Genomic DNA, 12,527 nt, shown 5'->3' with positions numbered 1-12,527 from the left:
GTTTAAAGTAAAAGCCTTGGATTGCAAGCCTAGTTATTCCTGGTTATATCCAAATGCACTTATATAAGATATGAAGTGACATTCACCAGTCTAAATAGAGTTCAATGGCAAAATTTGGTCTTAAATTGAAAATATTTTTGAATGGAATAAAAATGGAAAATGGTGGAAACATGCAGCAATTCAATCAGCAATTGAAAGAAAGAGACAAGTTAATGTTTCACTTTTGAGACACACCAAATACTGACTATGCTTTCTCTTTCAGACGCTGCCTGAGTAGCTATACTTTTCCAGCATTTTCTGTTTTATTTCAGATTTCCAGTATTTGCCATTACATATTATTTAATATTTCAGAATGGGCAATTCATAGGTCATTTTGAATTTGCTGTGTTGGTAGTTGGATAACATTGCTGGCCATGTTGTGATAAGTGCACATCTTGGTTTTCTGAACACAGGTTGAGTAGCTCAAAGTAACCTCGAAAATATAGCACCATACCCTCTGCTGGGATCAACAGCAATAGCACAGGGTTTGTCCATCATCCCAGATACAAGTCTTTTGTACTTCTGTCCATTAATCTTTGCCACATAAATGACATTTCTGAAAGAATCAGTCCAATAGATATTTTCAGCAACCCAGTCAACTGCGATGCCCTGTGGTGCTTGGAAGCCAGGAATCTAAAGCAGAAATAAAAATTACATTATGTTTGCTTTCAGAAGTTGCAGTTGTCCATTTTTTCACAAGAATATCTTTTGGGGAAATGTAAGTATCAAATGCTTGAATGAGTTACAATGAGGTAGTTTTGCCAGAGGTCTTAGATAAGGTGTTACCTTATTCCTAACTTGGGTGATTCTATGATAACTAGTCTACAGCTCACACCATAAGAAATATCTATTAGAAGGAACTTGCATTTATATAGCGCGCCTTTCACAACGTCGGGATGTCCCAAAGCACTTTATAGCCAATTTACACACAAACAGCAATGAGATAATCTGTTTTTCTAATGATGTTAGTTGTGGGATAAATGTTGGCCTGGAGATCAGGATAATTCCTGTGCTTTTCTCCAAATAGTGCCATGGGATCTATTACATCCACCTGAGCAGACAGGTGCTCAATGTAATGTTTAATCTGAAAGACAGCACCTCTAGCAGTGCAGAACTCTGTCTGTACTGCACTGAAGTGCCAGCCTCAGGTTATGTGCGGAAGTCGCTGGAGTTTGCCTTGAAACCATGGCCTTCTGACTCAGAGGTAAGAATGCTATCACTAAGCTAAGGTTGACACCTGCTCTGTTCTTATCTATCCTAACCCATTTGGAAACTCAGATTTTGTTAATGGAGTCAATGAATCCACATGAGCAGGTCAGGTAGAGCTACCCTAGTTACAGGAAACTTTCGATTTACCGGCACCTAAATAACCAGAAATCTCGGTTAACCGGCAAAATTCAGGAGTAGGTTCAGGTAAGCTTTATTACTTGCCTTCCTCGATCTGTTGCTGTGCAAGGGTGTGGCTGCAGCTGTTGCTAAGCTACAGAGATGCTTGGAACTTGTGGCCATTGTTCTGAACCTGTTGCTAAGCAACAGGGTTTGTTGCTTTATACGGAGCTCTCAGCTCCGTATCTTTTACTATAGCTTTCGGTTATCCGGAATTTTTGATGAACCGGCACCACGTCGGTCCTGTCGGTGCCGGATAAAAAAAACTTTCCTTTATACTTTTGGCTTTCAGCAGGGTAGACTCTATGGCGGTTATATTTTTCTATGTATGTTGTGTGTATATACATGACAGATGCTACATGCCTATGTAGCACACAATGGTTACAGAGAGGGCTGGGACGAGTAAATTGGTATGTATTTACTTTTTTACCACTCTCTCCAAATTGGGTCCTATACAAAATCCTCTCCACGTGGGATTAAAATGAAAGAAAGACTTGCATTTATATAGCGCCTTTCACGACTATCGAACATCTCAAAGCGCTTTATAGCCAATGAAGTACTTTTGGAGTGTAGTCACTGTTGGAATGTAGGAAACGCGGCAGCCAATTTGCACACAGCAAGCTCCCACAAACAGCAATGTGATAATGACCAAATAATCTGTTTTTGTTATGTTGATTGAGGGATAAATATTGGCCAAGTCACCGGGGATAAATCCCCTGCAAATGAGGATCAAATCATAATACAATATTCATCACATCTACATTGCCAATCAGATTTCCTGCAGATTTTTGGTCTGATTTGACCTACAGTTGCAGGTTTAAACTGGACCAGAGTGAATCTAGTTTTTCTATCTGGCTGCAAGGTAAGAAGGTTGAATCGCTGGAGAAAATAATCTACAGTATTTCTCAATATATACTGGATATGCCAACTGTTTGGCAGAATTTGAAAGTGTGCACTCTGCACTTACACACTAACAATTTTGATTTTATGACACCTGAAAATTTTACTTTTGAGTAGGGATCTACTTGATATACTTACATAATTAACTAACCAGTAAAATGACAATCTGCAAAAAGAAATCCTCAGATCTTGCACAAGTTAAAGATCAGGAAACAAATCAAGTTGAGCTCATTTCCATCATATTAACCACACATCACATTGAAAAACATATTTTCAACCCCTTTATTTTAATAATAAATAAAGCATGAAAAATGCTATATTCATTACTTGTATAAAGGAGTTAGTCAAAATCGTTACACAACAGCAAGCATTATCTGTACTGCTCAACATCAGGTACATAAAGGAGGTCCTCCTCCCTTATTTATGACTCGTCCGATACACTATGACTGCTTGCACAATGTGGATTGTTTATCTAACTATTGTGGAAGCCACATAAAACATGCTTTTTGATTGACGCCTGGAGTCAGATCTTTTTTAGGAGTGGTGAATACAATTCTTTTAGCTGCAAGTTCAAGATCCCAGGCAAGCTGTTGTGAGAAGCGAGGTGCTTCTACATAGGCAGGAAAAGAAAGCCATGCTGTGCCAAAGGGTGGATGATGCAAAAATGGCAGAGAGCTCTTGGTTAAGGAAAACGTGCCTCATGGGAGAGAGGGGGGCAAACTGGTTGGGCTTACATTAGAAAAAAATTAAATGTTTAATGGGACTTTGATATTCCGTTTCAGCCAGTGGACCAAGCATAACGAGTGACATCAGAAGACATTCCCATTCCCTCTCCTCCAGTTGGAAAAATGATCACAGTAGATTTTTGCTACTACAGGATCAATAATCTGCTGCTGCATTTTAAAAAATAACTTAGTGGCAGAACACAATGATTTTGTAACCAAAACCCTGGTTGTAAGAAAGCTACTAGGTGACAACCACAGACTGACTAAAAATGTTCAAAAAAACACCTTTTGGGGACACTTCTACACTCTTATGCTGAGTGCGGATTTTATTATGGGCGATGAAAACAATTGTAATCTACCGCATCGATAATGTGCATTAAACCACTGGTGCTAGTGCAGGCAACATCTGGTGCTACAGGAGACAATACCAAAAGGGCCCAAATTTATAGAAACTTGACGCAAAATTCATCCACTACTCTCCTATGAGTTAACTCCCAGTATTACATCACAACAGTGCTCAGTCTCGAAACACAACTTAATTAATAATGAGCTAAAAAAAAATAGCAAAAGTGAGACAAAGAGAAATGGTAAGCTAGATGTTAAGAAAGATAAGTAAAATAGTGATTGACAAAAAGAAATTGAGGAGTACAGAAATCAATTGTAAATTGTATTATTAATGCACAGTTCATTCTTAATGATTTAATGCATTCAATTAGTGCTTTCTTGAAATTACATTCAGATCTGTAGCATCACTTGTCTGTCTCTTCCGTTTGTCTGAGATGTCTATATAGGAGATTTTGCCTGTATGCCCGTTGGTCCAGAAGATCGTTTTGCCTTTAATGTACACATCCATCATACTAATTTTGACAGTCTCATCTCCTTGAAACACTTGCTCATAGGCTGAGTTGGGGTCAAATGGATATATACTACGAATTTCATTTCTTGTTGCAATGTAGAGCACTTGATGTTCTGAACCTGTATGAAGAGTACAAGGATAAAAGGTTACATTATCTTGCAGCTACACATCTAATGATTTCACCCCTTTTATGGATTACCAATTTTCAGGCAGGTGTGGGCCATTGGTCCGTTTAATCTATTATCCAACTTCCCATAAGATTACCTTACTATCTTTCTAATTATGAATCTAATAAATCTGAATCCTATTTGCTGACGGGAACTTGCCTAGTCCCTTTTTGAACCCTGTCATAGTTTGTTGCTCCACCAGCCTTTCTGGGTATTGAACACATTTCACGTGTTTATTGCTATTTAACTGGGGAAAAAATTGCCTGAATTTTTCATTTTTTCCCATCCTTAATTTGAAATCATGACCTCGTGTTCTTGAATTTCATACATGGTAGAAAAACTTATCTGAACACACATTCTCCAAACGCTTGATAATCGTAATAACTTTTTATCAAGTCACCACTCAGTCTTCTCTTTAAAACAGAGAAAAGTCCCAGGGTAGCTAACTTCCCCTCATAGCTCTGTACCCTTGGTTCTGAAATTAATCTAGTGGCCCTTGACATAAGAAAACTACTAGGCACTTGGTCTGAGTATTAAACAAGGCTTTAATCAACTGTTTCTTAACATGGAGATCTAGTTATGTCCTTCACTAGTTCCTGTTAAAGAATGTCCTGAGCAAGCTGGGCCCATGCCCGAGTAGTTATACTCTCCCTGGACAGCGCCACCAGCAGGCCACTCAATATTACTTCATAAGTCATTTCCACATGAATGACAAGATTCATGCCAGCCCTCTTTTGCACTTCCTCCAATAACTTAATATCCTTTTTAAAACCGAGAGAATAAAACTGCACACAGTTCTCCAGATGTTGCCTCATTCGTACCAGATATAATTTTAGAGTTATTTTTCTTGATTGTTAAGTTACACCCCTAGCTATACATCCCAAAATTCTGTTCACTTTTCTAACTGCCCATGAAGACAGTAATGACAGCGACCAGTCCACTCAAACCCCAAGATTTTTTTCCTGATATGACATTGCAAGCGCCTTGCCATCTAACACGCAATATCATTCCCAATGCTAAATTGCATAATTTCACACATCTCTGTATTAAGTTGCATCTGCTTGCCTACAGGTTTGGCTTCTCTAGATGCTTTTGAATTTTTGCACATTGATAATCGTCTTTTGCCACTGCTTCCGGTTTCGTGTTATCTGCAAATTTGGCACTTTGGACATGATTCCACCCTCCAAATCATTTATAAAAATGATAAAGAGCAGTGGCCAATGTTCCCCCTAATTCTTTTGGGGGGTGCGCAGCCCCTTTAAGGCTCACTCACAGTTTCACGCATGCGCAGACTTTAACATTGGAAAAGCCCGTACCGGGCTGCGCGGCTTAGAGGGAACGTTGGTGGTGGCCCCAACCCCTGTGGCACTCCACTAAAACTAACTGCCACCCAGGCAGCTCTCCATGCACCATAGCTCGCTGAGTTTATCTGCCAAATTCTAATCCAATCCAATATATTGGCATTAATTCCATTTGCCTGAACCTTATAAAGTAGTCTGTGGTGTGACACAGTGTCAAACGTCTTTCTGAAGTCCAGACATACAACATTCACTGTCTCACCCTGAACCACTAGATCTGTAGCCTCCTCAAAGAAATTCAGCATAATGGTTAAGCACAACCCGCCACTCCTAAAATTATCCTGGCTATCTAATTAAACTCTGGCCCTCATCCTTCTACTATCCCTCATTGTAGTTTTTTTAACAATTTCCTCACAATTGAACTAAAACTTTCATATCTGTACTTTGACATTTTTCCCAGCTCCTCCTTTAAAAATAGGTGCCATATTTACTCCTTTCCAATCCCCAAGATGTGACCCCAATCCAGTGAACTCTCGCGATGATTGGTGTGGGGAATCACTTTTTCCTGTGATGACTCCTCATAATCACGAGATGAAAGTTGTCAAAAGCCTGGGGCTTTATCTACCACGAGCTTTTACAACCTCCACAATATATTCTTTGTTGTGATTTTAAAGATCTTTGGTTTACACTCACTGTTGAACTGTATCTTAATCTTTTAGCAATAGCAAAATACTGCGGATGCTGGAAATCTCAAATAACAACAGAAAATGCTGGAAACACTCAGCAGGCCAGGCAGCATCCGCAGGGAGAGAAACAGAGTTAACATTTCCGTTAACTCTGTTTCTCTCTCCACGGATGCTGCCTGGCTTGCTGAGTGTTTCTAGCATTTTCTGTTGTTATTTCTTGATCTTTTGGAATGTTTTTCCCTTAGAAAAAATAGCAACTTAGTATTTTATTTGAGCAACTTTTCTGTGCTCAGTCCTCACTGTTATCTGTCAGTGTCCCTTTGCCTGCTTTTCTGGCACATTTGCTGTTCTCTTTTATTATGGCCCTGCAGCCGGCAACAAAAGATAAATGGCATTTTCTGTGGAGCCAGTAGGAGCAGGAGTGCTCCCTCCACCTCCACTGTCGTGGTGATCGGCCCCTTTTGCCCGATCCAACCACCGCCAGCAGCCCCCCCTCCCCTCCCCTCACCGCTCCTGGAACTTAACCGAGTGCTGCTGTGGGCCAAAATTCAATTTTCTCGTGTCTCCCCAAGCAGCTCATCCCAAATATGTAGATGAGGCCTAATTTCAGGCCAGCCTCGGGCCTCTCTGTTCGCACCCAGACTAATTTCTACCCAAGTGTCTCTATCAATAATTTTCCCTTTCTCAGTTTGTCTTTATAGATCGTTATCCTGTTCCTTTCCTGAACATTTTAAAATGTTTTTTGCTTCTTCCTAAGACTTGATTATTTGAGTTATCCACGCAGGTTTTATTCTTTTGTTGATCACTTACTTAAGGGATAAATTGCTTTTCTAGTTTAAAAAAACCTTTAAAATGTTCCCATTTTCTTCCACATGCAGTTCTCTAAATATTTCCTCCTATTTTAATGTTTTTGTGTATTCCCTTATACACGCAAGGTTAGTTCATCTAGAATTTAGCTACTTAACAGGCTTCCTTTTATGTTCTGTCCTCGTCGTGACTATGGCCACTAGATCCCAGATGTTCCCTGATTACTATCTGAGTTATCACTCCCTCTTTAATACCAAATCCGATACTGCTGTCCCCTTGTAGGTTTTATCACAAATAATTTTCAAATGAGTCTCACATAACTTCAATAAATCCTGGCTCACAAGCAAATTGTCCCTGCTGTATTGCTGGAAAGAATGAAATTCCTGTGATCACAACTTAGAACTTAGCACTCATCTATTTTGTAACCTCTATAGCAGTATACTCATCTCCTCTGGTAGGCTATAGCATATTCATATCACTAACATTTCCCCTTTGCAGTTTTTTAAATCCAACCCCACACACACACAGTAGCATTTTCAATGTCATCTTTTGCCATTACCGATAAATAGTCCCTAACCATCATTCCTTTTCAGTCCTTCCAAAGCGCTCTCAACCCTGCATCTTTCTTCGCTCCTGTGAAGCGCCTTGGGACATTTTATTACATTAAAGTGGCTATATAAATGCAACTTGTTGTTCTTTAGCCACATTTCAATTATTCCTATAGTATCAATTTGCTGCCTACAAACCATGTGTTGGTCCTTGCATTCATATAATCCCAACTTAAGTCATCCTTTATAATTCTTAGTCTATATCCCCCAGTTTCCTTAGCTGGTGGTCTGGTCTGTTTTTGCCCTCCTCCCATGTTATTAGTTTTAAAGCCTTTCCCACTGCCTTATTTATCCTTCTTGTTAGGATATAGGCACCACCTTGGTTCATTTGAAGGCTGTCCTATCTGTACAGTCTTCCATTGCCTTGTAGTCCTATAGCCCCAGAAAAGTAAAACCAGTCTTCCTACATCATGTCTCAAGCCATGTTTAACCTGCCTTATCAGTCTCTCCCTAACTAGTCCAGCAAGTTGCATGAGAAGCAATCCTGAGATTACTATCCTGGATGCCATTCTCCTTAGTTCTCCTCAGCGAGTTATTATGATCTGGAATGCATTGCCTGAAATGGTGGTGGAAGCAGATTCAATAATAACTTTCAAAAGGGAACTGGATAAATACTTAATGGGGTAAAATTTCTGGGCTATGGGAAAAGAGCAGGGGAGTGGAACTGATTGGATAGTTCTTTCAAAGGGCTGGCACAGGCACGATGGGCCAAATGGCCTCCCTTCTGTGTTGTATCAGTCTAAGAATCTGTGATTTGTCTTTCTCCTTGCTCATGGAATTCCCTTCCAGAGATTACCTCTTCCTTCCTACATGAACTTTGAACACTGGCTGCTTACCCTCCCTAACTCTGAGCTCTCTCTAATCATGGTTCAGAAAAATGCCATCTTTGAGTAAAATTCTGTCGTAGAGATACAACTGTTAGTGGCGTGAACAATCTATATTAATTGTTCACATCAGATCTCATTCTATTTCCCTGTTTCAAAACAGTGCAGGTCTCTGTCTGAATGCTCAAAGTAGCTTTTAGAACATTAAAACCAATATACAATCCAGTCGTAAATTCAAGCAGTTCATATAAAATGGGCCTTGCTTGGCGTTAAGCCAAAACCTTTAACAACAGATTTTTATTTTTAGGAACGGAGTGACTGCTGCCAACGAACCGGAAACTGCGCAGAAACGTTCTGCGCAGAAATCTGTGGTGGTTTAAGTATGAATGTATAATAATATAGTCATACCGCATGCCTAAATCTATGGAGCTATGGGTTGGTTTAATAATGTATAATAATAGATGGGGTTGGTTTAAGTATTAGTGTATGATATTTTCGCGGGGGGAGGGTTGCGGAGATTTATTTGTATGGTTCTCAAGCGAAGGAAAAGGAGAATAAAATTAATAAAAATTGACGTTTACCGTGTTTGGCTGGCGCAGATTTTCTTTTCCTGTTGCGGCTCTGTTCGGCAGTAGCGATCTCTTTCCACCACCCCCTCCCCTCCTTTCTCTCTGGAAATGTTTTCTTTGTAATGGCGACGATATTTTCTTTTCATGAGCGAACAACCGGAAAAACACTGGTCCGGATTTTCCGACCCCCACGGGTGCGTACGAGGTGTGTACGCACCCGTAGGGGCTGCGCAAGTACCGGGTTTAGGCATGCGAAGTGCATGCGCTGAGCCCAGCACTTGCGATTTGTCAAGAATCCTCTTGACAGATCATCTGCCTGCCCTGGAGAAGGGCCTCCGCAGGCAGGGAGTTCCGCTTTCTGCACAACTTTTGCCCGCTGAAAACCTTCAAAAATCTTTTACCAGCATAAGAGTTTAAAAAAATTAAAAGGTATATTTTTTCCACTCATTTATAATTAAAAAAAATACTTTTCAAAAAGGTAAGTTTATTTTTAGCCCCATAAAAAACTTTTGTTTCCCCAAAAAATTTAATTTGGGTTTAAAATATTTAATTTAATGTAATTTTAACTAATTTTAAATATGTGATGTTTTAAAACAAAAATTATTTAATGTTTAACTGTGTTTTTAAATGTGATCCCCATTCATATTTTTGACAGATCTGTGTGTACGGACCTGTCAAAAATGTGAAGGGGATTCCCTTCTTTGATTGGATCCCCATGGCCCGCGTGATCCCAGCGACGTTTGCAAACCGCACATGTCCCTGGGATACCTGGGCCCTGCTCATTTTGTAGAGCCAAGGCCCAGGATTGGAAGTTTCGGGACCTACGGAGCCAGCAGCTAAGTGCGTAGCTTTTTTCCGATCGGAGGCATCCGCCCACAGGAAGCCTCCGATCGGAAATTCAGGCCCACTGAAACTGCGCATGCACAACTCCTTCAACTTCGTCGGCAGCAGTCGCGTCCTATTAGAAATGAAGTCATCCTCGGTTCCGAGGGACTGCCTAAGAAGAAGCTTAGAAATGACGTGAAAGTATTATAAATGGCTTTTTGTTTCTCAAATCAAAACACTTTCGACGCAAAGGTAAAAGGCATGTGGGAAATATAGGAAAATTACAGCACAAAATCCCTAAATATAATGGTTTTGGTACCTAAAATATAAAGATGGGAAAGGTATGCTGAAGCTTTGCAGCAGCATAAACATGAGATATATGCACAGGTACTAAGTGTTTGACATATAACTTTTGAATGATAAGTTACAGGCTTCCCAACTATTTGGGCATTGCCCTGAAATGAGATTGGTTGCAGAAAACTAAATTTCTTTTGCTCTAACAAAGCTGGGTAATTTGCACCTGCTGTGCTTCTGCCTTCGCTTGGTTTCCATATTTAATGAGTTGTTAGCGCAAAGGATGGTAATGTGGAAACTGCTCATTTTCTCACTTAATTGCTGTCTGATTTTCTCCCTGATATGCTATTTTGTATCATTAGCAAAGGATCGCCCTCGCTGAGTGAACAGGTGTTATCTCTCAACCAGTTCATCCATTTTAACAAAACGCAGGGTGAAGAGTAGTTCATGTAAATTAATGAAGTGATACTTGATTTATGCCACCAATTTTGCACATAAGATGAGTACTTATTTTTTTCCCTTTAGAGTTTAAGGTTTAGAATCTAGAATCATACAGCACAGAAGGAGGCCATTCAGTCCATCATGTCTGTGCTGGCTCATTGAACAAGCTATCCAATTAGTCCTACTCCCCTGCTCTTTTCCCATAGCCTTGCAATTCTTTTCAAGTATATATCCAATTCTCTTTTAAAAGTTGTTAATGAATCTGCTTCCACCAACCTTTCAGGCAGTTTATTTGAGTTCGATAGCAAAATACTGTAGATGCTGGAAATCCGAAATAACAACAGAAAATGCTGGAAAAACTTGGGCCTAGAAATTGAGTGGGCTTTACGCCCATTTTGCGGCGCTAGAGGTCATTGCGCTGGACTTACAGCCGGTTCAGAAATTCCCTGGGGCCCTACCATCGGCGGTAGACCGGTTGCGCTGCGCCGGCACCGATGACGTCATCGGTGTGCGCAGCGTCCCGGTTGCCGTGGTGACGGGCCCCAGCGCCGAAATTGAGTTGCGGCCGCCTCGCCCGTGGCAGCCGCAACTAAGACTCTGGCAACCGAGTCTTACAGGAGTTTGCGCCGGCGCATTAAGGTCGCGCGGCGGCCGGCCGCCTGCCCGCACCTCCCTCCCCGGACTCCTCCACCCCCCCCCGTGGAACAGATGCTTCTGGGCTGCGAGCCCGGCACTTCCCCGAGGTGCCGGGCTCATTTTGTGAAGATTTTACCGGCCAGCGGGCGGGTGCAGGCAGCTCCTCCTTAGCTGAAGGAGGAGGCCTGCACTTCCCGAGCCTGCCGCACCGCATCGGGCGCCGCAGCGCCGGAATAGCGCCGCAATGCGGCAGGTAGCGCCCATTTTCAGGCGCAAACACCCTTCAGTAGCGCCGGCAGCCGTTTGGGCGCGGCGCTACTGAATGTTTGGCGCGCGCAGGGGGACTTAGCGCCGGCGCTAACTTTCCGGCGCTAAAGCCCTGGCGCGGCGCCAACTGAATTTCTAGGCCTTGGTCTTGACAAAGGATTTACCCAAAACGTTGACTCTATTTTCTCTCCATGGATGTTGCCTGGCCTGCTGAGTTTTTCCAGTTTATTTGAGTTGCCTGTTTACCGAGATATTCGCTGGATTGAAAATCTAATCCAGATCTCACCAGGTCTTGTTAGACAACCCTCAAACATTGTGATGTTCCCTCTCAGTTTTCAGCCTGCAGCTGCATAATAATTTTTAATTAAGATGTAGCATCTAAGTTGATGGCAGGCTAGAATGATAAAAAGTTCTCATAGATTGATAGAATTTATGTTAGGTGATGTGTACATTCACTAATGTGAGGGATACATTATCAGGTCTGTTATTAATAATTGGGGTCACAGCAAAAGTAAGCTGAACTTGTGATGGGATGTGGCACATGTGAGTTAAATGTATGAGCTACAGACTTTTGTTGCTGGCGTCATTAGGGTTGCCAACCCTCCAGGAATGTCCTGGAGTCTCCAGGAATTGAAGGTTAATCTCCAGGACACTCCTGCAAGCAACCCAGGAAAAACATCGTAGGGCTATTAAACAAAACTTGTGTTTCTTTCATTTTCTTTGAACACTTATTTATTAGTTATAAAAATATTGGCGATGGGGAAAAAAGGCTGTTTCACTAACAGTTAAGATTAATCCAAATGGGTAACAAAGAAGTGTGTGTTTCCTCTCCAATTGGCATGGGAAGGTGGTGGCATCTGGAGGATGGACCAATGGCAGGAGTGGGGGGGGATGGGTGGTTCTAGGCAGGAGGTCATATGACAAAACCTCCTGGAATACATCCAACCAGAGTTGGCAACCCTAGGTGTCATGCAGTATGACAGCAACTAAGTATAAAGAAGCTTTAATCTGTGAGGAGACTCAGGTGGAATCTCGTAAAATTAGTTGAAAGCAGTTGGCTACCCGAGTAAGTCCCCCCCACCGCCAATTCCCCATTTACATGCTGCCTCTCAATGCCATCATCTGAAGACATGATGTCAGGTTACACATGTACACTAATGACACCCAGCTCTACCTCGCCACCATTTCTCTCAACCCAT

General features: G+C 41.6%; 1 protein-coding gene across 1 annotated transcript in view; it reads right to left on the bottom strand.

Annotated features, from left to right (window-relative positions):
- Positions 1 to 12,527, bottom strand: part of LOC147081190 (low-density lipoprotein receptor-related protein 1-like) — a gene marked incomplete at its 3' end in the record, with an annotated part of 110,708 nt that overhangs the window by 54,456 nt on the left and 43,725 nt on the right. Inside the window, exons 9-10 of the mRNA XM_085980906.1 lie at positions 3,784 to 4,025; positions 494 to 672 (exon numbers count right to left, since the gene is read on the bottom strand). Coding sequence (XP_085837032.1) covers positions 494 to 672; positions 3,784 to 4,025 — 421 coding nt within the window. The remainder of the gene's footprint in view (positions 1 to 493; positions 673 to 3,783; positions 4,026 to 12,527) is intronic.

The sequence above is a fragment of the Somniosus microcephalus genome, unplaced genomic scaffold, assembly GCF_052327205.1.
Source record: "Somniosus microcephalus isolate GS21.2 unplaced genomic scaffold, FLI_Smic_1.0 scaffold681, whole genome shotgun sequence".
NCBI lineage: Eukaryota > Metazoa > Chordata > Chondrichthyes > Squaliformes > Somniosidae > Somniosus > Somniosus microcephalus.
This window is presented reverse-complemented; position numbering and strand designations above follow the sequence as displayed.